Source organism: Sarcophilus harrisii, chromosome X, assembly GCF_902635505.1.
Source record: "Sarcophilus harrisii chromosome X, mSarHar1.11, whole genome shotgun sequence".
Classification (NCBI taxonomy): domain Eukaryota; kingdom Metazoa; phylum Chordata; class Mammalia; order Dasyuromorphia; family Dasyuridae; genus Sarcophilus; species Sarcophilus harrisii.
The window spans coordinates 29,960,662-29,987,240 of record NC_045432.1 but is presented as its reverse complement, the minus strand read 5'-3'; the positions used below and the strand labels follow the sequence as shown (position 1 = coordinate 29,987,240).

Genomic DNA, 26,579 nt, shown 5'->3' with positions numbered 1-26,579 from the left:
TAAATATGTGAAGTTCTTTTTACATATAATCCTTGGGATATATTCTTAGTGGGTGGGATAAGAATGATGACCCAGCAAAGGTCATTGGGAAGAAGCAGTTAGGTAAGCAGAAGAACTAAGCCTAAAGACTAACAAAAACTAAACAAAAACTAACAAAATTAACATCCAGATTTGTCAAACATGCCATGGCATCTCAAACATGTTTATATGAGGAGATCCGCTTTTAAAGCTTCTACGTCACTTCATTTTAGGGATTTCAATCTATAAGTGGCTCCTGTTCAAGGATATTATGTGAATGTGACCTTTCCATACTGAAACAGAATTGACTTTCTAATTTCTCTATAAGTATGTCACCATAGTAACATTTGCATCCTTGCCATTCTCCTTTTTCTCTTCAGCATATAAATATATGATCACCAGAAACATTCTTAAGTGAATGCATATAACTGGGAATCCTGTGATATTGGAATGGGGGCAGGGGGACTCCTGAAACTAAACCCTAATATATTTTTCATTAGTCTTTTAATAGTGGGAAAAGTCATTTCACAAAGAAAGGATCAACTTTCTTAATTTGGGAGGAAACAGGTTCATTCCTTGTCTTTTTCATAAGGTGAGCAAAGAGTAAAACTTAGGCGATTTGGATTTCCCAAGGGCTAGATGTATTTTTCTCAGTATTCAATCTAACACTGAGGAACTTTTTTTAAAAGAGAAAACATTTGCTGATATGGGAAGAGACACCATACATTATCTTTTTTTTTTTTTTTTTTTTTTTTTTACAGTTTTATTTTTTTTTTTATTTAATAGCCTTTTATTTACAGGATATATGCATGGGTAACTTTACAGCATTAACAATTGCCAAACCTCTTGTTCCAATTTTTTACCTCTTACCCCCCCACCCCCTCCCCCAGATGACAGGATGACCAGTAGATGTTAAATACATTAAAATATAAATTAGATACACAATAAGTATACATGACCAAAACGTTATTTTGCTGTACAAAAAGAATCAGACTCTGAAATATTGTACAATTAGCCTGTGAAGGAAATCAAAAATGCAGGTGGGCATAAATATAGGGATTGGGAATTCAATGTAATGGTTTTTAGTCATCTCCCAGAGTGCCACCATACATTATCAATGGCAATCAAAGATGCACTGTACAAATTGGTCATCGGAATGACTGTACTGTATTTCTGCTGGTAGCATATATCTGGCTGTTTACTTTTTAGTAAGGGGAAGTTCCTTGATTGTTAGAGCTGCATGCCAGTGATATATCCAGGGTAGCCATCCCTAGTTCCAAATACGGTGTTTGGGGCTTAGCACCAAATGCTGAGATTGATGGAGACACCAAATGTCCCGGTTCGGTCATGTGAAGAATTCACAATGGCCATTTTCTTTGTCTAAAGGTAGGTCGATTTTAGGAGAAGAGGTTACAGACAAAATGAAGAGATACAATAGACACCAGGTATAGTAAATATGAAATAGAACTGGGAAAACATATAGTTAGACAATTAACAATGGAAAAGATAAGTTCCCTAATGGAACTCACCATTAACTAGGAGAAAGAACCCTTAATTGACAGGCTAAATCCATAGAGTTGAGCACCCTAAAAGAGTTAGCTATAAGAAGAAGAATGATATCATGAGGCATGGAAGGGGGGTTAAGGAGAAAGACACCATAAAGCATAACACCTCCATGGCAGGCTTAACCCAAAGAGGATTCAGCAGAGATGGTATGGGCCATGGACAGATTTCTAGGAGAAATTTAACTTCAGGAGTTTGACATAACTTTGATTTCTGACTGAACACAGCAAGGTGGAGCTACCCATGGCCTCCACAGAGGATGAGACTATAAGGTTGAATTGATATCCATCGATGCCCTTCCCTACTTGCCTCAAGGTGTAATTTTGATCAGTACTTCAGGCTCTCTTTACCAATCCCATCTAGTAACAAAATGTCAAATGGATAATTTTGAATATATCAAATTTGAAAAGCTTTTGCACAAACAAAAACAATGAAACCAAAATTAGAAGGAAAGTAGGAAAAGTGGTGAAAAAACTTTTATAGCAAGTATTTCTGATAAAGGCCTGATTTCTCAATTATATCAAGAACCAAATCATATTTATAAGAATAAAAGTCATTCCCCAAAAAGCAGTTTTCAGACAGACATCAGTTATCTATAGTCATATGAAAACATACTCTAAGAGACAACTAGATGGCACAGTGTATCCACAGAGCACAGGCCCTGGAGTCAGGAGGAGCTAAATACAAATCCAACCTTAGACACTTAGCACTTCATAGCTGTGTGACCTTGGGCAAGTCATTTAGCCCCCATTGCCTCAAAAAAAAAGAGGGAGAGAGAAACCATACTCTAAATCATTATGATTAGAGAAAAACAACTTAAAACAATTCTGATATAACATCTCAAAACATTGATTAATATGAAAAAAAGGAGAAAATGGTAAATGTTGGAAAGGATGTGGGAATCTGGGGCACTAATACACATTGGTCGATGTTGGAATCTTTACAAAGTGTTAAGCCATTGGAGTTGATAGAGACAATAATTATCCAATTTGGCATGGTTCAACATGATTGGTTTGATCTTAGGAGATATTTTGGGCCAGAACTTGAAACAAGGTACTAAGTACAACTGATGGAAACAATGCTTGTGTGCACACCTTTAGAGAGCTCATAAGTATCTAAGTGCTCAATGGAGTTCACACGTTTGGGAGAGTTCAGGGTTTAGAAAGAGATATCCGAATTCACACCTCCCTTAGGGCCAGAGAGCACTCTGGGAGATAACCCAGAATCCCTCTCCCTCTAGAAGGCAGAGTTAACCTTTGGGAGATCATATATACAGGAAGCTCTTAGAGATTGGGAGAGTTTTTCTTGAGAGAGTTTTTTCTTGGGATCATTCCCAGGAGTCGGAGAGGAGCACTCTGGGAGGAAGCCCATAAGCCCTATCTTCGAGGCAAGAGAGATTCATCGAATCTTCTACCTTAGTGCTGGCTGGCGCCGGAAGGACAAACCTTTGGATTTGGAGACATTCGGGTGGAGCTCTTAGACCTAAGCAGAGAGATAGGCCTCTGAACTAACCGGGCTATATTGAAGGACACAATAAAAGATCTGAAATTTTATCAACCTGGCTGTGTTTTGGAAAAAGAACACCACAGGTCGAGTTGTGAACTGATCTAGCCATTCTGGAGAGCAATTTGCAACTATGCCCAAAGGGTAGTGCTTTGACCTAGCACTACCAATACCAGTACTTGCCAAGATAAATCCAGAGATTATATGAACACATATAAGATACCTTTTACATAAATAAAGACAGATCTAAATAATTGAGGAAGGAAAGAAAATAGTCTTATATAGTACTCTCAAGACAGCAGTGCTATTGTAGTTGTATTTCAAGTAAGCAAACCACTTGATCAATTGCCTCCTCACTTCCTGATACTTTTTTGACTAAATCTCAAGTCTTTTCTTCTCTCTCTGTCAGATAAGGAAGGGACCTCCAAATCTCTACTCATCTGGGTAGGGAAGAATTGCCTGGGGACCTTGACTAATTAAGTGATTTGTGGATAATCACAGGGCCTGCATATGCTTGAGGTAGAATTTAGACCCATGTCTTCAATTTTTTCTCAATCAGACTCTCTATACATTACGCTGCCTCCTATAGGTGTGAGCATATTCACATATCTGTGTGTATAGGTACTTATATGTCCATAGATGAATACACACTAATATGCCCAGCCATTTGCAAGTTCTATTCTGGATAATATCTATTTGATCCACTTTGTTTTTCTGGTGTGGATGTTTAGACAGCTCTCCTTTGCATTGCTGTAGATTTTACCAAAACAGATTTCTACTGTTCTCAGAGGTCATGCAATTAGTATATTGCCACTGGAAAATGGTACTTAGAGCATCGTGCAAGTGATAGGGAACTCTTTTGTTTGAATTCTCTGCAGGACATCTTCCATTATGTCACCAAACACCTTGGTAGAGCTTGTCTCCCGATTTTACGCTTTCCTTGTTGATACTTAAATGATCATTGAGCAGTGTCGCATCTCTTGCTATAGCTGTCATAGTCTTATGTATGCATAACAGTATATGCATGAGAGACGTTTGGATGAAAGCTTTCAAGGCTGCATATTGTCACATTATGGTATATTAAGACTTAAAAAAAAAAAAAAACAGCAGAATTCTAAATCTGTTCCACCTTACAGTCAGCTGTTTGACCATGTAGGTGTGCTTAGCCTATATCTAAGCTCAGTATATCAGAGCTAGAAGGGATCTTGGAAGTCATTTAGTCTAACCCCTTCATTTTACAGAAAGGAAAACTGAGACTTGGGGAGGAGAAGGGACTTGCCCCAAGGTCATATGGGTAATAAACCATGAGAGCAGAACTCAAAACTAGGTGTCTTGATTCTGCAGCCAGTGCTGTTTACACTGCATCATGCTCCTTCTGTGTGGTTCCTTGGACTTGGAAGGAGTTTATCTGGGTTAAATTTTTAGCCCCAATACTTATTCATCCTCCCTGTTGTGATTTTACATGAACTTTGTAAAAACCTAAAATTTGTTGTTGTTTTTTTTATTTTTTTTATTATAGCTTTTTATTGACAGAACCTATGCATGGGTAATTTTTCAACATTAACCCTTGCAAACACTTCTGTTCCAACTTTTCCCCTCCTTCTCCCCACCCCCTCCCCTAGATGGCAAGTCATCCCATACATGTTCAATAAGTTACAGTATATGTTAAATACAATATATGTGTACATATTTATACAGTTTTCTTGTTGCACAAGAAAAATCGGATTTGGAAAGAAGGTAAAAATAACCTGGGAAGAAAAACAAAAATGTGAGCAAACAATAACAGAGAGTGGAAATGGTATGTTGTGGTCCACACTCATTTCCCAGAATTCTTTTGCTGGGTGTAGTTGGTTCTATTCATCACTGATCATTTGGAACTGAATTGGATCTTCTCATTGCCAAAGATAGCCACTTCCATCAGAATTGATCCTCATATATTATTGTTGTTAAAGTGTATAATGATCTGGTTCTGCTCATTTCACTCAGCATCAGTTCATCTAAGTCTCTCCAAGCTTCTCTGTATTCATCCTGCTGGTCATTTCTACAGAACTATGATATTTCATAACATTCATATACCATAATTTACTTAACCATTCTCCAATTGATAGGCATCCATTCAATTTCCAGTTTCTAGCCACTACAAAAAGGGCTGCCACAGACATTTTTGCACATGCAGGTCCCTTTCCTTTCTTTAATATCTCTTTGGGATATAAGCCCCGTAGTAACATTGCTGGATCAAAGGATATGCACAGTTTGATAACTTTTTGAGCATAGTTCCAAATTGCTCTCCAGAATGGTTGGATCCATTCACAATTCCACCAACAATGCATCAGTGTCCCAGAAAAACCTAAAATTTGGATGATAAAAAAAGGACAGAGAATACTCTATTTAAAGAGAGTACCATGACATACAGACAGGCATGAACAATCAGTTCACCCCCATGTTTAGCTTTCTGTACAGAAACATGGTCCATGGCCAGTTAGCTCAGGTGGTACCTTTAGGTACCACGTTAAGTATTTGGCTTCAGGTACCACGTGAAGTATTTGACTTCATTTTTTCCCATAACAACCAACAAGATTCGTGAATATGTGGTATTAATGAATATGATGGACCCCAAAAAGATGTTAATGAATTGCTATATCTCAGCCCCACTATAGATGTACTTTACTTGAGGTGCAAATGAGTCAGCCAAATTGTCTTTCCAAAACATATATAGCTTGCTCTTTAAAAGGAGTTCTTTGTAAAGTAACTGCTCATCCTTCTCTGCTTTTTTACTATTTTAATTTTTGTGTTCATTCCAGATTTGGGGTTTGTTTAAAGTGAAGAACAACTTAGAAGAGCCCCAAGCACCTGCCCTAATGAGCCAGTTACAGTCACTCTCCCATATGATAGCTGTATTGGGAGCCAAGGATTAGTCAGTTCTATTGTTCTAGTAAATGTTCAACAACCAAATTTAAAAAAAAAAAAAAAAAAAAAAAAAAAAAAAAAAAACAATGTACGCACAAAACACTGTGAAGTTCACTTTTCATTATTAACATTTTCTCCATCACTTGAAGTCTCAACAATCAACAAAACAATAAATCAAAGCCTGATTTGTAACATTTGCCAATTTCTAAGGTGTAAATGCACACAATGAAAATGCAACATTTGGCTCTGGAGAGCTGGTATATTCTGGCTGATTCCTACATCTAAGTTCAAACTCCAGTTTGATTGAATTGAATTGAAAAAAAGAAATTGAAAATCAAGTCTTTTTTTTTTTTTTTCTGATCGACCACTGACAGATGGGCCTGAGTACTTTTCTAGGCACAGAGAGCCTCTGACAAGGTACTACTTGTTTATTCTTAGGGTCATTTAGAGGATCTGCAAAGAGTCAAGTAGGTTTTTTGACCTTGCTACAAAGTTTATACAGAAAGTACCACAATTATATGGAATCATTTCTTATCTTTTGGGGTTGTCTTATGGTTTATCAGCTGAATGGTGATTTCTTTTTGAAGAAATTTAATGGAGTATTTCTCATGGATGAAAGTCCAGTTTCCTCCCTCCCAGGAAAAACAGTGATATTTGAATATCCCAAAGCAAGCCTTCAGCATAAATCAGGAGATGGCTAACCACAAAGGTATCCTCCATCTACTGACAGAAAAAACTACTTCCCAGTGCCTACCATGGCCTGAAACTGGCAGTGGGAAACGGAGTATGGCTTTTATGTTGGTAGAAATGAGCAGAGGACCTGCTAGTTCTATGACTACTTCTTCACTTTGGGCCCATAATATCAGAGGGGTAGGGGCGAGGAACAGGCACAAAACTGGATTTGAGGTTATCTTTGGGGTCCTGACCGAGATCAGCCTCTCTTCTCTAAGGTATAAGGCAGAAGGTAACCTCTTGGCTTTCATTTGAAGCCCCAGTGATTTCCTTCTCTTGTTCTCTCTTGGTTTCCTCATCGATGTCCTCCAAAGTTAGATTTTTGCTTCTATTCTGTAACTTAATGTCTTGTTGATGATTTATTTGTTCAGTAGCAGAAATGATGACAAATTGTGTGAGGCTGCCTCATTGACTTTTTAACTACTATAGCTTTGAAGAATTTACAAGTTAATGCAACTGTGAATGTTTTATATTACATTTCATAAGCACAGGACATGTGCTTTCTTGTGAGTTAAGGGCACATTTTTTACAGATAGACAGAACTTAAAAACCTACTCCCATGACAGATTGTGTTGTTCTAAAACTCCAGTAAAGCTCATGTGCAGTGGAAGAATTATTTTTTTTCTTTTTTGTTTACTTTTCTCCTCTGCAGATATGCCAAACAGCCCACACAACCAGTTCACCTTCAGACCCCTCCCGCCACCGCCGCCACCTCCTCATGCGTGCACATGTGCCAGGAAGCCGCCTCCCACGGCGGACTCTCTCCAGAGGAGGTCATTGACTACTCGAAGCCAACCCAGTCCAGCGGCACCGACTCCCCCGACCAGTACCCAGGATTCTGTGCATCTGCATAACAGCTGGGTCTTGAATAGTAACATCCCACTGGAGACAAGGTACAGAAGCAATGGGTTCCATCAAGGTTCACTTCCCACTAGAGATAATGCTTTTGAATAGGAAAATAATTTGGGTATTTAAAAAAAAAAAGGAAAAACAAAAAATAGGAAATAAGAGTGAGAGAGGAAGTAATTAGCTATCCAAGCCATCCTTAAAGTCATGTGCTGTTGCCTCACCTTAAGCAAATCAGAACTTACAGGGAGAATTAGAAAAATATTTCCATCAGAATTGTTTGATAGAGCAAATCCTTGCTGCATTTTAAATTGGCTGCAATATTCATAAAATGCTTCAACACACCTAAAGAATAAAGCAAAATACACTCATAATTTACCTGAATTCTACTCTTCCCTTGGAGACATATTTGAAGTCTTGGTGATGGAAGGATTGAAGCTACTTTCTTTGGGTAGCTTTTTAGATTTCATGTTCAAAAGAGCTGAGCACTTCATAAAACCTGATTCTGTGATCAAGGTATGTTACTTCCGAGTATCAACCAGTGATTTGGTGCCACGATGCAAACAACCAGGGTTAAAATCCAAAGCACACTTATCATTTTTTGGTGTAAATTAGCACAGAGGAATAACAATTACATTTGTCTTTTACTATCTTTGAGTAAAGCATTTGTAAACACATTTACCAAAGAAAAATCCAGATGTTCACTGCCTCCTGGGAATAATAACTGACGTCAATGAATTGGTTTAATATTGGTAAAATTCGATATGTACTTGATCTCATATGATCCTTAAACACTCCTCCATGAGAAATTGAATAATAGCATTCCTGGTGTTATCCCCATTTTATAGAGGACAGGACTTGCCCAATGTTTACAGTAAGTGTTAGAGGTAGGATTCAAACTCAGGTCTCTTTAGACTCCAGATCTTTCACTTATTCCCTCTGTGCTACATTATCTCATTATACTCCCACCCCCCCCCAAAAAAAACACAATAGATGTGCTACTATTGGAATTCTGTATATCCTATGTCAACTCTGATCAACTTTGCTAAGAATTTAGGCACTTTCTGTTCAGAAACCAATTAGGTTCAGTAATGAGCCAACCAGAAGAGAAATATTGGGATTTCTGTGAATGCAAAAAGCTGTTTTTGAAGCAAAAATGGTAATTTCCTTGGCTCTGGCATACTGAAGGTTACATTATCTAACTCTTGGCCAATTGGGAAATTCTAAGAAAAGATTTTCTGATGTGGATAAAGGAATGAAAAACATTTATAAAACTCAGCACTGGGGATACATATAGAAAAGGCAAAACCATCCTGCCCTCATGGAATTTACATTTTAATAAGGAAGCCAAGGCACATAAAGGAGTGGTGACCAACAAAGGACTCTTATTTGGTATGGGAAATCACTAGATCGGGTGATTAGAACAATACAACCATCTGATAGGCTCTTTCCAGAATCAGTACTAAATATCTAATTACAGTTAGGAGCAAGAGATAGAAAGTATTGGAAGCAGGATAGAGTAACTAGGGTAAAGCTAAGTGCCTCAAAAACTTTTAGCCTAAGAACCTGTAAAAATGATAGGACTAAGCAAACAGAACAGTCACACTCTGGGACAGGCTTGCCAGAGGACTATTATAGTTATCCCTCTACTTAATGTATTTTTCTTGGAACTGTGGGGAAAAGACAGAGGGAGATGAACTTGCTGCCTCAAAGGACTTTCATGGACGATAGTAATATTCCTCCCAGCAATTCACCTTTTAGTCATGGGAAGGGAAGGATTGATGACTTGTAGATTTGGAGAGTACCTCCAGTCTTTACATACATTTTCTGATTTGGCATTTACAACATCTTTGAGTAGTATGCTATTCAGGCTTCTGTTCCCATTTGATAGATGACAAAACTGAGGCTCAAAAATGGAGAAATAGTCTGCCCTCACAGTCACATACCCAATTAAGTGGTAGAACTGGTATTTGAGGTTCAATCTTCTGATTCCTGTCTATTCCAGTTTCATATTCTTTTTTGGTTACCGTACCCTATTCCACTGACCTAGCAGTTAAGTCTGAATCTGGAGAAAGAAAGCGAAGGGCCGAAGCAGGGAAGATTTTTCTTACTTGAAATGTACATCTAAGCATATTTGCACAAATTGCAGCCACTGACCTTCTGTATCTAGGCAGGAAATGTATTAATTGGTCTCAGTTTCATGAGGTAGACTGAACATAAGTTTTCTGTGAGTCTGCGCAGACAGCACCATTTTTACATTTTCAGCATCACGGAAGATGAGCTGGGGAAAAAACCAGGCTGGAACGGCCTAGCAGAGGTTGAGCAGTTAGGATTTTCCAAATATTCCTTTAAAGCTCCCTGGACTCCATGGCAGGCAGTTGATGAGGTCTATAGAACTCTTCTCAGAATCATGTTTTGAAGTTCGTACTATAAATACTTGGGATAACAAAGGAAACTACTTATAGTAAAATGTGAAAATCAAAATATTCATGGTGAAATATTTTTATTTGTTTGTTTTTTGCTGAGGCAATTAGGATTAAGTGACTTGCCCCGGGTCACATAGCCAGAAAATGTTAAGTGTCTGACCAGATTTGAACTGGGGTCCTCATGACTTCAGGGCTGGTTCTCTATCCATTGTAACCAACTAGCTGCCCCGATTTTTTATTTTAAAAAATCAGCTTCACAAACCTCTACTTAAGATCCCCCCTGTCTTAAAGAATGAACGTTAAATGTAAAATAAAAGATAAAATTCACAAATTATGTAACAAATAATTGGAATTGGCTTCTTATCACATGTTTTCTGGGGTAAGTGGACATCTCTTCCTTAATCTTGTGGGTGGTGTCTTCCTTATTTCCCTGACATAAAGTGAAAATGTGAGTTAGCCACTGCCTGATGGCACCTAAGGAAGGAACTTGAGCAGTCCCACCCACAAACAGACTAGTGTAGTAATCCAGATGTGAGGGATGAAGGTGGCAGTGTCAAGGAGAGAAGGGGGTATATTCAAGAGATGGCTTGGAGCTGAAATCAACCAGTTTGGCCAATAGATTGAATGGGGTGGGGAGGAGTTGGGGGGGGAAGAGATAAGAGATAAGAGATACAAAGCAATTTTATGGAGGATGGGTTAGAATAGAGAGAGACTTGAGGCAAGGAGATCAGTCAGAAGAGCACTGTAATAGTTCTGGTAAGAGATGTTAAAGGCCTGAATTAGGGCGTTGGCTGTTGGTATGAGTGGAAAGAAGGGAACAATCCTTGTCGCTTGGACTGTTGCAGATCCCCCTGACCCTGCCTTTAGAATCTCCTAAATCCAGTTGCTAAAAAGAGCAGATCTGATTCTGTTGCTGACTACTCCTGTATTAATCACTTAACATGTAGCCAATCCTGTGTAAAGTTCAGGGGATGCAAAGAAAAAGCAGAAATAGTCCCTATTGACAGGAAACTCACATTCAGATGTGGAGAGTGCATGTAAGAAACTAGTTACACCCTAGTATTCCAGAGAGAATAGATATAGGGTGATCTCCAAAGGCAAATGGAGGAAGCAAGTGAAGTTTCTTTCAGGAGATCAGAAGTGAGTTGGATATTGGGAAAAAAAACAGGGCAAGGGGGAGGGATGAGGCAGTAGGGCATTTTAGGCATGGAGAGACGGCCACAACTTTGTGGAGTAAACTCCACTGGCTCCCCGTTAGCCATCAGATAGAACAGAATCTCATGTTTGGCATTAAAAAGGCCTTCCTGTCATGTCTTCTCCTTGCTTTCCAGTTTTCTGCTACAAAACTCCCCTTCGTGTCAGCTCTGGTCAAGCCATGCTGCCCTGCTTGTAGCTCTGTACAAGCAACCCTGCAGCTCCTAAATCTTTACCATAATCTCAGCTGGCTCCATATGCCTAGAATTCTATCTCCTCCCTTTAGCCTCTTGTAATCCTCAGTTTCCTTCAGGACCTCACTCAAGTGCTAGCTTTGACAGGATGCAATTTCCTAGCTTCTCCAGTATCTAGAGCTTTCTCCTGCAGGGTGCTCTTACAACTCCTATTCCATATGTATTAATTTATGTACACGTTTTCTTCCCCCATAAGAATGTGAACTCCTTGAGGGTACTGACAATTTCTGTTTTCCCTTGGTACTCCCAGCGCTTGGAACAATGTCTGGCACTTACTGCTCATTGCTTACTAAATGATTAAACTGATTTCTGAATGTCTTTCCTAAGTCCCAGAATTGACCACAAATCGCCACCTGCGTTTTGGCCATGGTACCATACGGTAAAATGGTCACCTTCCTAATACTGGATACTCTGCCTCTTTTAGTGCACCATAAGGTTGCATTCATTTTCTTAGGTACCAGATCATACCATTAGCTCCTAGGGAACTTGGAGTCTGCTTCAAACCTCCAGATCCATTCCCAGATGAGCAACTATCTAGCCCTGCTTCCCCCATCTTTAACTTGTGAAGGCGATGTTTTGAACTCAAGTCTGAAAGCCTTAATGTTTACATTCATTAAATGTGATCCTGTTAGGTACAGACCAGTGCTGAACAAATAGGAGAGAGAGGCTAAGATTAAGTAATCTCTGTTACTAGAGCCACCAGATGACCCCTGAAGAAGTTATGCTCACCGTGATTCTCAAAACCTGCCATATAATTAAAATGGTATCCCTTTTCTCATTTTTTTTCTTTTTCTGCTTTTCTTTCTTTTCTCAGTTTTTCTCCCTCTTCTTTTTTTCATCTTTTTCTGCTCCCATTTTCTCTCCTTCCTGTATCCTACCTAGCCCTGCTAGTAGAACCTCTGATCATTGCTTGGTCTTTCTTATTAATGGCACTGAGAGTTCCAGCTAAACATATTCATAGATCACCGATCTCCACAAAGATACTTGACCACCACCCCCCAAAACCTATCGAAGCTATTGTCATTTTGGAAATTAATACCAACATATTCCTTCATTTACTATCAGAGGGAGAATTCTGGGCTAGCTGTACCTCGGACCTGATCCATGTAATAAAAAGTCTGAGAGACTTTTTACCAAGGAATTCAGATTGAAAGGGGGCAGCTCAGGGCAGCTAGGTAGTGCAGTGGGTAGAGCACCAGCCCTGAAGTCAGAAGGAACAGAGTTCAAATCTAGCCTCAGACACTTAACACTTCCTGGTGGTGTGATCCTAGGCAAGTCATTTAACCCTAATTGTCTCAGCAAAAAAAAAAAAAAAAAAAGAAGAAGAAGAAAGAAAAAGAATGGGGGCAGCTCTCAAAGCACCTTGGAATTGTTAGATGTGAACAGTAGTTTAGATTCCCAGCTTGTGATGCTCAATAGGAAAACTCCATTAGCCCCTTACTCCATTGTGCTCTTACAATTAAATAGAAACATTCTCTTTCTTTAAAATGAGATGTCTCTGCTAATGTAGATTACAATTCCATAAAAACAAATGATACAGAAAAGTATACCATAGTCAACTGGTTCATAAAATAAATGAGCAAAATACATGTCTGTAGCAAATGAGAAAGAATAAAGAGGTAATCACTGTCCTTCCTAAATGTTAAAAAAAAAAAAAGTATATTCTGTTAAATCAGAAGGAGCTCTGTAGGTGAATAGAATTAGGAAAGGACTTTTGCTAACTGCAAAGGGAAATGAAAACTAAATTTATTTACAAAATGAGGAAACATATAACCTAGTCATCGAAAACAGATATTCTAGGATAATTGCAAATGAGCAATCGCAAATTTCTTCCTGCTCAAATCTCTTTAAATCGTGTCTATGGATGGGAGGGAAGAAAGTGCTGAATATCTGTTTATCTTTTCAGGAAGAGAGTTTTGTAAAAATGAGAAATTGAAATCTCACATGTTAGTATATTTCTAAGCCTTTTAGTCCCTTCAAAGAATGAGAAGTCCTATTGTTAAATTTCAAATCAGGAATTACTACCAAGCAGAATATGAATAGAAATAACCATATTGGAAAACTCCCCACTTAGATCAGATACTCCTCTGTTTCATCTTTTTTTAATATGGGAAATAAGCTTATTGATTAGAGTAAATAATTCTGTAGACCCACTTAAATCTTTTAAAATAGGAATAGTTGATTTAACAGAAAATATTTGGAATTTGTCTTTGACTATAGTCCATTTTTAATACAAATTTCAAAACTGATTTTAGAGTATAAAGTTAGACCCTAATACATTGAAGTATGCACCTAGAAGGGGAAACATAGATGAAAAATTGAACAAATATAAATATTTATTTTGCTGCTTCATTTTTTGTGATTTCTCTCTCAGCTGTCTGTCCATCTCTAGCATCACAGGGGCTATGAGAAGTAGCTTCAAATAAAGCAAACAAAGAAGGGAAGAACACCCACCCAAGTACCCCTTGAGACTGTGTGTGCCAGAAGGACTCAGGGTTTGAGGGCTCATTTCTCAAGATAGCAAAAAGATGAAAGGATACCGAGGATTTAGAAAAAATAAGACATTATTACTGGAAAAGGTGACGGAGATGATAGCAATAGCCACCAAGCCATCTGCCTGGCCAATTTTTTTTTTTTTATCTTTACAAAATCTTGCTGAGACTAAATGCCTACATTTAAAACAGCCTTGATGATAGTTTGAAAAGGGAGCAGGCAGACTTTCACTAGGGGTATTCCCTATCAGATCTTCTCTTTGAAGAATAGCTATTGTGTACAATATTACATGACCCATAGAAATGTTTCCTCAGTACACATATGTTGTTGATGAGATGCTTTGGATCTCTGCACAATTAAACAGGAATAAGAAAAAAGGCTAGATTATCTTTCAAAAATCACACAAGCTTCTCTCTACAATTAAGTCACTTTTTATGTTAGTATTCTTCCATCTATGTTGGATAATTGTAAGTCATGGAATACCATAGTTTACAAAGAATGACATTTGTAGGTCAAACAAAGAGTCTCATGTTGGGCATAAGGAAACTGTCTTATGAATGTATTAGCACTGAAAAATTGGACAGGAAAACAGGCATATAGTTATAGACATAGATGACTAGAAAAGGGAAAAGGAAGTGGATTTCTCATGGAGGAATAGCTAGACACTCTCTCTCTCTCTCTCTCTCTCTCTCTCTCTACTATATAGATAGATATAGACTGGTGTCTATGTATAAACACACACACACACACACACACATATATATACAAGAGATACTGCAGTTTCAGTTCCAGATCACTATGAAGTGAATGTCACAGTAAAGTGAGTCACACAATGTTTTTAGTTTCCCACTGAATATGAAAATTGTGTTTATACCATAGTATAATTTATTTAAGGAGTAATAGTGCTGTTGATAAAAAGTTTCATACCTTAATTAAAAAATGCTTTTTTCTAAAAATGTTAATCATCTGAGTGTTTAACAAGTCATAATCTTTTTGCCTCCATGTTGACAACAGTTGATTGATCAAGATGGTGGTTGCTGAAGATCCAGGTGGCTAGGGTTATTTCTTAAAATAAGACACAAATGAAGTTGGTCACATCCATTGACTCTTCCTTCCACTTGAATACTGAGAGGCTATTGTATTGCTATCAATTGACCTAATTTGAACATTGTTGAGCATCAGGGAATAGGAAGTTGTAAGGGGGAGGAAAGAGATGAGGGAGTTTGTTGTTTTATATGGGCACAGTCAGTGGCACCCTCAAACAGTTACAATACTAACATAAGAGATCACTGACTACAGATCACCATATCAGATGTTATAATGGTGAAAAACTTTGAAATATTGCAGGAAACACCAGAATGGTTCACAGAGATGCAATGTGAGCTCATGCTATTGGAAAAATGGTACCAATGGACCAATAGCTGTACCCCAGACCTGATCCATGTAATACAAAAGTCTGAGAGACTTTTTACAAAGAATTCAGATTGAAAGGGGCAGCTAGGTGGCGCAGCGGATAGAGCACCAGCCCTGAAGTCAGGGGGACTTGCCACAAGGTTGCTAGAAAATTTCAGTTTATAAAGATTGACACAAGGTTGCCAGAAACTTTCAGTTTATAAAATGTATATCTGTGAAACATAATAAAGGAAAGCACAATAAAATGAAGTATGTCTGTACTGCATTGTTCTCCATTCATAATGTCAGGAAATCAGGAGGCAGGGAGTCAGATCTTTGGGTGAAACCTAGGAATATAAAGGAAATAGTCCTAGAGGATGAGGAAATAAGTATAAAAGGGCACTAAGTGATATAGCCCTTGTCCTAAAGAAACATGCATCATACTTGAGAGATTATTACAGGTGAAAATACCATTAAATAAAAGATGATTTGAAGAGGAGAGTGATTTAACAGCCTTGGGCATCAACCTGATCAAGGTCTTAAAGAAAAATGGGAATGATGAGAAGAATTTCCACTATTATAATATCTAGAAAGAATCGATGTGCTCATTATCTTCGGTAGAATGCTAAACCAGGTTGTATTCCCTTTAGAAAGAAGAATTACAGATGTTTGCGTGAATTAAGAACATTTTATTACCTTGATAACGTTATGAGTGACATTATGAGTTGGTGTCTGTGATCGCTGTTTCAATATACATATCTCCTTGGAAAACAGAATCCAAAACCTGACTTTTCTTTAAATTTATATGCATATTTTAAAGGAGTGGAAAGGAAGGTTGTTGGTTGTCTCTTTGTGTGAGGTAAATCAAGGGATTTTACTGGCAACCACAAAGTGTCCTTCAGAGTTCCAAGAAGAGATGTCTTTCTATAGGAAAAAAAAAAAACTAATGGAGGGCCCGAGGGTTATTCTTTTCTACAGTGAAGGGAGTGCCTTTCAGAAGTGACAAAAGCATCATGAGTGGAAGCTAGTCACAGAAGGAAAAAAGAATTTCTCGATTAACTACACAACCCTTTCCAAATTCACAGGCACATGTATCAAGGTGCTGGAGGGAATTCAGAATGAAAAAGGACTTTGAATGAATGAAAGAAAGCATAAATAAATGAAAGAATGAAAATTATTAAGCGAATGAATAGGGGTTTAAACTTGAAAGAGGAAGGTATAGAAGGGATGTTTTGAAACTTTGTAAAATCACAGAAGGAAGGAGAGGATGAGCACAAGTCTTCACTGAATGACAGATTATTAGGCCTTCACTTCCACTTGAAACTTGAAATAGAGCTTTATGACTAGTAAAATTAGTACACGTTTTTGTAACCTTTGTAAAAATACTTTTTCAAAGCATTTATCTCAAAACCTGAGAAGCAAATAGTACAAATACCATTAGCCTCATTTTATTAATGGAAAAAAGTGAGATTCCAAAAGGTAAAGTGCCTTACCTAACATCACATAGCTAGTAAGCATCAGGTCTTCTGATCCCTGCTCCTATGAGTCTTCCTCGGGTTGCCAACTTATATGACCGGTAGGCCCCTGCTCTTCACCTCAAACATAGTCCAGACTGGTGGTAGGTTGAAAGAAGATTTAGATGAATTTATGGGTGATGGATCAAGAAGGGAAGAGGACATTTTGGCAATGTTGAGAGGGCTTTATGAAAAGCAATAAGACTTTTCCACAGAAATATCCTTGATTCTCCCCTCACATAATCTTGGGCTGTTGATTATAATGACAATGGAGGAGAGCATCTATTATGTTCTCATGCTTTGGTAGGCCCCAAATAAAGAGCTAAATTCTCATGCTCCATCCTCATGTGATTTGGCTCAGTTGAATTACCAGTGGGAGGACAACTTCCCTCTTTCATCAGTTCCATTCTCTCACAGATATTCAGTTGGTGTGCATGGAGAGATGAACCACATGTGTATAGCTGAGGGAAATAAAGGTTAGATATGCATTTAATGGATTTAAAACAGAAAAATAAGTGCCCTTTTATGCATCTGCAATTGAATAGGTATAGATTACTGTCCATTTTCTACAGAATTTGAAGAAGTGCATTAAATTGTTCTTATTTAATGCTAACAGATGCCCTCGGTATTATATGATATGAAGGATTTAAGAAGTGAGAATACATTTTCCCCTTTTATGGATGTTTTTGAAACCCTTACAGGAACATTTGTAATATTCCTATTTACTACCATAGGGCCTCATCAGTCGTGAAGATTTTTTTTTCATTTTCCTTATGTGTCTATTTCCTTTTGGCAATATCTTGCTTTTTCTTTTTACATTTAAAATTGAATATTAAAACAGATGCAGAGAAGAGCACTACTTACACATAAACTCTTGAACTGCATTTTTGTCATTTGCTCTGTGGGGAAAAAACCAATTGTATAGAATTGATAGCAACATTTTAGTATCTCCTGAAGTCCTTAGGGAAAAAGCAGTGTGCTCAGACAGATGAGTAGTCATCAGATTTGATGAGAGCATAGCCGAAGCCTTGCAGTGCTCATTTGTCTCTATGTTCTGACTTGTTTTAGGTGCTATGAAAACACATTTAAGTTCTAGTCTTACTGCCCAACAATGACCTGCAAAGACGATGGCAATTTGGGAGATTTCCATTGCCATTTTTCACCCCGGAGGCTTAATATTAACTTGTTAATAAGATAACAGTGAGCACGTTGTCTAATGGGCCCTCGTTATTGAGGATCATGTTTTGGCTCCAGCTCCAATGCAAATGAGTTTCTCAGGGGCTGGCTAGTGCACAAAGGTGGTGGACTCTCTATTCAGATGATATTGATCATTAGTCATAATTATCAATTCTTCACCTGCCTCTGTTAGTCTTCTGCCTTTTGACAGTATGCTAAACAAATCAGCGTCCTACATACTAAGCTACTTATATGGTATCTCAGATTCAATTGTTCTTCCCAAATCTGCAAAATATAGATGTCTTTCTCTCAAATATTAGGTAGGAAAAACCTCATTTTGCTGTCATTTCTTCCCCTATCCCATAGGGCATGTCTAGAAAGGAGTACTACAGAAACAGTTGTTTATAAGAGATATTTTTGTCAGTCAGCATTGAACAGTTCCATAGAAACTCTGCAGTGCTGCCTTGCCAGATTTTTCATAGGGGGTCAAATAGGAGAATAACGGGTACGAATGCAGAGAGACATAAATCTTCCTCCCCCAGCAGACATTAATGGGAAAATGACGCCACATGAGCATTATTGTAAGAAATCATGATTTAATTAATTTAATTAAAAGGGCAGAGGAAGAGCAGCCATCTTTGGTTCCAAGTTCAGACTTTGTCACTAACTAGCTGGGTAACATTGGGAAATTCACTTAACCTTCATGCTTTAGTGTTTTCATCTGTAAAATGGGCCATGACCTATTTTCCATAACTCACCTATTCAATATTAAAAGTTGTGTTTTTCAAGCTAATTGTACAATATTTCAGAGTCTGATTCTTTTTGTACAGCAAAATAACGTTTTGGTCATGTATACTTATTGTGTATCTAATTTATATTTTAATATATTTAATATCTACTGATCATCCTGACATCTAGGGGAGGGGGTGGCGGGGTAAGAGGTAAAAAAATTGGAACAAGAGGTTTGGCAGTTGTTAATGCTGTAAAGTTACCCAAGCATATATCCTGTAAATAAAAGGCTATTAAATAAAAAAAAATAAAAATAAATAAATAAATAAATAAAGGCACCATTTCCACAAATAAATAAATAAATAAATAAAACTTGTGTTATTTCATAACTATAGAGATAGCATGGCACCAGATCTGTGTTGAGGATAAAATGGGATCATAGGTATAAAATGTATGAAGCATTAGCAGGAACTTCCATTTATATAATACTTTAAAGTCTGAAATAGTTAACACACAATGTTCTGGATTTTTACAACGATCCAGGTTAAAGGGATGAAGGGATTAAAAAAAATGAAGCTCTAAGAAATTAAATCGATTAGCCCATGGTCACATATACTCCAAAAGGAAAATTTGAAATTATGTTTTCTAAGGCTAGCACATGTTCTACTCTACCACCCTAACTCTCCCCATGTAACATAAAGTATCTTTTATTCTCATCAACAGTAGTTGTTGCAGGCATGCTCCCAAATAACAATGCTTTGATTAATTGGAAAAGCAGTCTTGTATAACAGGACATGGCACTTGAAGTTGGAAAGACTGGAGTTCAAATTCCACCTCAGTACTTAGTAGTTGTATGACCCCGGACAAGTCACTGAATCCATTTGTGCCTCGATTTCCTCCTGTGTAAAATGAAGGAGTTGGTCTTGGTGGTCTGTGAGGTCCCTCACCATCCTGACTCCCTGAGACTCTGAATGTCATTTTACAATAATGTCATCATTGCATTCTAACCAAACTCTACCTTATATTTTCATTTAACTTCTCACCCATTTAGAATGTTTACAGCATTATTCCTTTGTAGTAATTTTATCCTAAACTCCTTTTGTAGAAGCGGTCATTAAGTATTTATTAAGAAGAGAGGGGGCCAACCCATTCTGTCTAGCTGAGATCTACTGAGGCAGCAGCACTGCAGTTCTAGGGTTTTGGTTGTTTATTCCAACCAGAACACTTCAGTTCTGCCCTGTGAGGGTATAAGATACTGATTGTCTACCCATTTAATCTGAGAAAATGGAGAATGAACAGCCAGAAGCAACCTTCTCTAGTACTGAAACTAGGGTGGATTGGTTAAGTGCTCTGCCAAATATATGGAAGGAAAGCAGGCCCTTAAAAGATCTAGAAACACTGATGAGATGGTGGAAGTGCACATTTTGTTAAGAGTAAAAATGCTGGAACAGTGCTTAGGAAAGGAGGCGAAAATATTAAAACGTTTTATACAGACTACTACTGCCAGTGTTTCAATCCTAGACAGCAGTTGCCCTGAGCACGTGTTGAGTATCAGTGCAGATATCAAAACAAATGGGGAAATTTGGAAGAAAATCATTCCCAGGTAGGAAAAGGGCCTTTAGTTGCCATCCCCTACTGCAACCAGCCAGCTCCTACTGGGATCTGATGCTAGGGAATGCTTAAGTTACCAACACTTTAAAGGAAGCAACTTTGACTGCAAGTGAAGACTGTTGATTCACCACAGATGGCAAGAAGAATTATTGGGGTCAAAGGTGCCAAAATCAAAGAACTTTGAAAAAACACTCAGACAACTAGCAAGCTTTTCCGGGAATGCTGCTGTCTTCATTCTACTAAGAGAGTTGTTATTAGCGGTGGAAAGCTTGATAGGGTTGTGGAGTACAGAAAGACCACATTGGATCTTATATATGAGTCTCCTGTCAAAGGATGTGCACAACCCTGTGATCCCAGTTTCCATGATGAAACATATGACTGTGGTGGGTTCACAATGAAATGTGATGATAGATAAGGATGCTCTGTAGGATTTCCCTTGTGAGGCAAAGAAGGCAGCGTTCATAGAATGCCTTCAGCTCCTGATGGGTGTCCTATGCCCCAATCTAGAAGACATTATGATGAAGTGAGCCCTTGCAGAGAACCCCTGCCACTTCCTCCTTGATGTGGTGGTAAAGTGGCAGAGAGATTTCAATCTACCTTTTCCTCCACAACCATCATTTAGAGGGAAAAAATCTTATGCATTATTCCAGAAGAGGAAGACCCAGTAACTGTTATGATGGGATGGTTGGTTTTAGTGTTGATGAGACTTGGTACTCTGCAGTAGATACATGGAGTCCTTCTGAATGGCATGGTGGTTCTAGATATGATTATTCCTATGAGAGCGCCATGGCTTATACAGTGGTGGACCCGTTATTAGAACACAAGTAACTATTCCCAAAGATTTACCTGGATCTATTTTCAACCAAGGTGATGAACAAATCAAAGAAAAAAGGTCATGAATTGAGAGCATGGGGCAAAACTGATCAGGATTTGGAAGGATCTGAGGATTGAATGATTGCCATTATAGGAACATAGGACCAGATATAGAATGCACAATTTACTGCAAAACAATGAAAAGCAGAATTTAGATCTTGAACGATTATAATGCAAGGTTTTTTTTCTTTTTTATAGTATGAAGCAGCATTCTAGAAACTTTGTTTTAAGACTCGTGAAGAACTGAAGGAATCCTATATCTTTTTTTTTCTCTGCTTCACAGGTGTTCTATCAGCTTTGTTAAATACAACACAGTGCTCTGAAGCCAGGGCTATGTAGTGGAAAGAGCACTAGACAAATGATGTTGGCACTAATCCCAGTGCTGAGCTAATGACTTGATTTCTCAAAGCCTTGCTTTCCCCTTCTGTAAATTGATCTCTAAGGCTCTTCCTACTTCCTGTCCCTGTACTCGCTAGTTGACCATGCCCAGAAAAAACACCCTGACCCAAAGGCCAATCAGTTGTTTAAGACACACATGCCAGTTACCAGTCAGAAAAAAAAGAGAAAGAATATTTGTGTTGCAGTTCAATCTCCAACCCCGTTAATCTACTTTGCCAATCTACTTTGAAATGTAGAGTAAAAAGAGGTAATGTGAAACAAGACTGGAAAGGTAGGTCTTGTGAAAGTCTTCAGCTGCCATCTTGAAGTGTCTGTTTTTTTTGTTTTGTTTTTTTTATCATTGAGGCAATATACAGACAGTGAATTTTTTTTAAATTTATATGGAAAAACAATTTTCAACATTTTTTAAAACTTTAAGTTCCAAATTTTCTCCCTTTTTCTTTCCCTACCACATGTCTCATTAAGAAGGGAAGCAATTCAAAATAAGTTATACAGGTGTAGTCATATAAAACATATCCATTGGTCATGTTGTGATAGAAACCATAGACCAAAATAAACCTCAAAAAAATAAAGTTTAAAAAGAGTATGTTTCTGGCTATATCCAGAACCATCGGTTCTTTCTCAGATATGGATACAATTTTTTTTTTATCCTAAGTCCTTTAGAGTTGTCTTGGATCATTGTATTGTTGAGAATAGCCAAGTCATTCACAGCTGATCATCTTACAATATTGCTGTTGCTCCGCTCACATTACATTTCACTTTGCACCAACTCATGGAAGTTTTTCTGAGTTTTTCTGAGAGCATCCCATCCTGCTCATCATATCTTATAATACAACAATATTCTGTCACGATCACATAGCACATTCTATTCAGGCATTTTTCACTGATGGGTGTCCTTTCAATTTCTAATTCTTTGCCACTGGAAAAGAGCTAGTATAAATACTTTTGTATATATATGTTCTTTCCTTTTTGTTTTTTAAATCATTTGGATTACAAATCTAGTAGTGGCGCTGCTAGGCCAAAAGATTTGTGTGGTTTTAAAACTCTTTGGGTTTCCAATTTTTCTACAGAATTGTTAAATGAGTTCACAACTCTACCAACAGTGCATTAATACTGTATTATTCCCCAAGATCCCCTCCAACATTTGCTATTTTCCTGTTCCATCCTATTAGCCAATCTAATAGGCATGAGGTAGTACTTCAGAATTGTTTTAATTTACATTCCTAAAATCAATAGTAAGTTGTAGAATTTTTATCATATGGCTATAGATAGTTTTGATTACTTCATCTGAAAATTGCTCATATCTTTTGATATATCAATTGGGTGATAGCTCTTATTTTTTTTTAAAAAACTGACTCATTTCTCTGTGTTTTTAAATGAGATCTTCATCAGACAAACTTGTTTCAAAAAAATTTTAACACTTACTATATTGCTAACTATATTTCCTTCCATTCTATTAATTATACTATTATATTCCATTTATGCTATTTTCTCTCTCCTTTAACCCTGTCCCCCTTCAAAAGTGTTTTGCTTCTGACTACCTCCTCCCTCAATCTGCTTTCCCATCTATCACCCCCACTTCCTTTATCCCTTTCCCTTTCTACTTTCCTGTAAGGTAACAGCTTTTTATACCCAGTTGACCATATATGTCGTTCCCTCTTGAGCCAGTTCTGATGAGAGTAGGGTTCACTTACTCCTTCGCTTCTGTCTTGCCCTCCATTTTTGCCTCTTTTATGTGAGATAAACTACTCTATTCTGCCTCTCCATTTCTCTTTCCCCCAATATATTCCTCTCTCATGATAACACAAGATATAGTAGCTTCCACATTAAAGAATTGGAGAGCTTGGAATATGAGGGCAAAGGAGCTAGGATTAAAAGCAAGAATTACCTACTCAATGGAATATAATTTTTCAGGTGCAAAATGAACATTCAAAGAAATAGAAAACTTTTGTGGGTCCTGCTGCTCTAGGAATTGTTTGATGGCATTATTTAACTGTATAGAGAGGGGGAGGACCTTGGGTGAATTGTTGTCTTTTCTCAGCCCTCTTCCAAAGAAAATTCTCGAGCAAGGGAATGATGCGGTAAGGTTCACGAGTAAGGAAAATTATTTTGGCAGTTATGTATGAAAGCGGGATGAGAGGATGATGGCCCTAGAGTGAAGAGACCAGGAAAGAAGCTGTTACCATAATGTATGTGAGAGGCAGTGAGTATCAGTAAAGACAAATCTCTTTGAAAGAATTATTAACTCTGAGTAAAACAATGACCAACCATGAATCTTGAGCAGTGATGCTGATATAAGCTATCTATCTCCTAACAGATGATTTATTCAGAATGAGGCATGTATTTTTGGACATGGCCGCTCTGGGACATTGTTTTGCTTGATTACATATATTTGTTTCAAGGCTTTTCTTTTTCTTTTAAATTAGGGGATTGGAGATAGAAGAGATTATTAAATTAAATATAGATTAAAAGGGAAATTAGGGGAAACAAGTAAATAAGCTAGGCAGAAAGGTGGCCTTTCAGGGCATGATGAATTCCAAAAGTTGAGTTTGAGATACTTGCAGGATGTGACAAAGGTAGAGATTCTACAGAGATTTGAAAATTTTGCAAGGAATCTTAATAGAGATGGGTGGTTTTGGAAAGGAGAGCTTCATTGAGAAGGTTTTTTTAATAGAGTCAATAGAAATCAAAGGAGAAAAGGAATAGAGAAAATTCCCAGAACAGAGACTTGGAGAGGGGGAAAGGAGAAAGATGGACTAGGGAAGAAGAAAAAGGAGAAATGAATACTTGGGGTTATATCTGGATCCAGATTCCCTCCCATAAGAATGAAGTTCCTCAAATAAGGACATGAATTAGTAAAGCTTTCTCCAGCTTTCCAGATGGTGAAATGCCAGATAAAACACTGTTTACTGTATTAGAAACAGAGCTGATGAAAGGGAATTATAGAGTTGGTCATATCAAATGTGCAGTGTTAGATAATCTTCCCTTTTCCACTTCGCTCCCAGAGACAAAGAAATTAAGTGACCCAGGTGTTAAGTTGGTCGCAAAACTTTGACCTTATTCCTTACTACACTTGAAAGTTATAGGAGGGAGTGTCCTGTGACAGCATTAATTAATTTTTGACTTGAGCTGGATATTGTCTTTAACAGGAACAACCTGTTTCCATGATGTACCAAGTAATCCAATGTTTCCTGTAGCATTCCTATACTTTAGAGAAAAAAAAAACCATTGTGCACAAGTTTGGAGACCCAAGTTTAAATCCTGGGCCTCTCTTACTCTGGCTGAGACATTTCCCCGCTCAGATCCTTAATTTCCTTCTCTTTTTAAATAAAAGTAATGATAAACCCACCCTATTCACTTTTTTCTCTTCTCCCTCCCTTATCCTCTTCTTCTCTGCCTCTCTTCATCCGTCTTTCTCTCATTGTTTGGGAAATGTCTTATTCCTCTTTGTACCATGTTCTCCTTGATCCAGTAACACTAGCCTCTTTGCGTTTCCACAAACATGATGCTCCATCTCCTGACTCTGGACATTTTCTCTGGTCAACCCTCATGTGTGGAACATTATTCCTTCTCCATTCCACCCAATATCTTCCTTGGCTTCCTTTAAATCCCACTTAAGATCCCATGTTTCACAGGAATCCTTCCCTGATTCCTCTTAATTCTAGTGCTTTCCTTCTTCATTATTTCTGTTTATCCTGTATCCAACTGGCTTTGCATATATGTTTATATATTGTCTCCCTGGTAAATTGCAAACTCTTTGAGGGCAGGAATTGTGTTTTGCATTATTTTGTATCACCAGTGCTTTGCACAGTGTCTCCCACATAGTGGCTTTTAATAAATAATCATCGATTGCAATGGAGTGACATAAGAGCTACTGTTCTTAAAGTGTGTACCTTGTGTTTTACAGCACAATTTTCTCTCTTTTTTGGCAGGCATTTCCTATTTAAGCATGGATCTGGCTCTTCCGCTATCTTCAGTGCAGCCAGTCAGAATTACCCTCTGACATCCAATACGGTTTACTCTCCACCTCCACGGCCGCTGCCTAGGAGCACATTTTCTCGACCTGCCTTCACCTTTAACAAACCTTACAGATGCTGCAACTGGAAGTGCACAGCCTTGAGTGCCACTGCCATCACCGTGACCCTGGCTCTACTGCTGGCCTATGTAATTGGTAAGTCAAGTTACTCCCTGCCTTCCTGCCTCTTTTTGTTACTGTTTTTTCCAGAATTCTGTCGAACCAAGTGGGGCATGGAGGTGGGGGAGGTCCTCTCCACTCTGGGAACCCCAAATTAGAATCTAAATTGGTAGTTGTAAAGAATAAGTGGATTTCCAGTTATTTTTGTGCTTCTTAATCCCAAGTACAATTGAAGAGAGTATGGAATGTTATTTGAAAAAGAGCTCTGAGCCAGTATTGCAGCCTTATTGATTGCAAGGACGACTGGAGTTAACCATTTCCTTTTCAATTAAAAGACTGTTAGCCTTTCTTCTTAGAAGGTGTAGAAATAATGGGGGGGGTGCAATGTGTATATATAATATATCTGTGCTTAATTGTTGACTTCTTGGGGTGGAATGGACAAGGGAGGGGGCAAGAGAACAAAAGCAGAGGGGGAAAAACAAACCTCCAAGAAAAGAAAGAAAATATTACAGTTCTCAATATATTGTATGGCATTTATTATATTCTTATTATATTCTTGAAATGGAAATTAATTGTTTTATATTTTTAATCCTCGTGTTTTGCTGTGTGCATGGCAATTTTTTTTCTTTTTCTATTTGTTTTAAATAACAAAAAAATTAAAAAGAAACATGAGTAGCTCTTTCAGTGATCCTTAGGCAATAAGGCCACTTTAAAAGGCACCTTTTCCTTTCATTTTAGAAGAACTCAGAAATTCTATCACATGAATTCTTGCTAACTCTTCTGTATTTTTTTATATTTGATGTTTAAATTGGGG

At 37.8% G+C, this 26,579-nt stretch overlaps 1 protein-coding gene and 1 pseudogene across 4 annotated transcripts in view; both read left to right on the top strand.

The window, feature by feature from the left end:
- TENM1 (teneurin transmembrane protein 1) overlaps window positions 1-26,579 on the top strand; it is a 784,948-nt gene that overhangs the window by 472,701 nt on the left and 285,668 nt on the right. For all 4 annotated transcript variants that reach the window (XM_031945150.1, XM_031945147.1, XM_031945148.1 and 1 more), the window contains 2 exons: window positions 7,376-7,616; window positions 25,563-25,801. In XM_031945150.1, the coding sequence (XP_031801010.1) occupies window positions 7,376-7,616; window positions 25,563-25,801 (480 nt within the window). The remainder of the gene's footprint in view (window positions 1-7,375; window positions 7,617-25,562; window positions 25,802-26,579) is intronic.
- On the top strand, window positions 19,929-21,433 carry LOC105751066 (annotated as a pseudogene).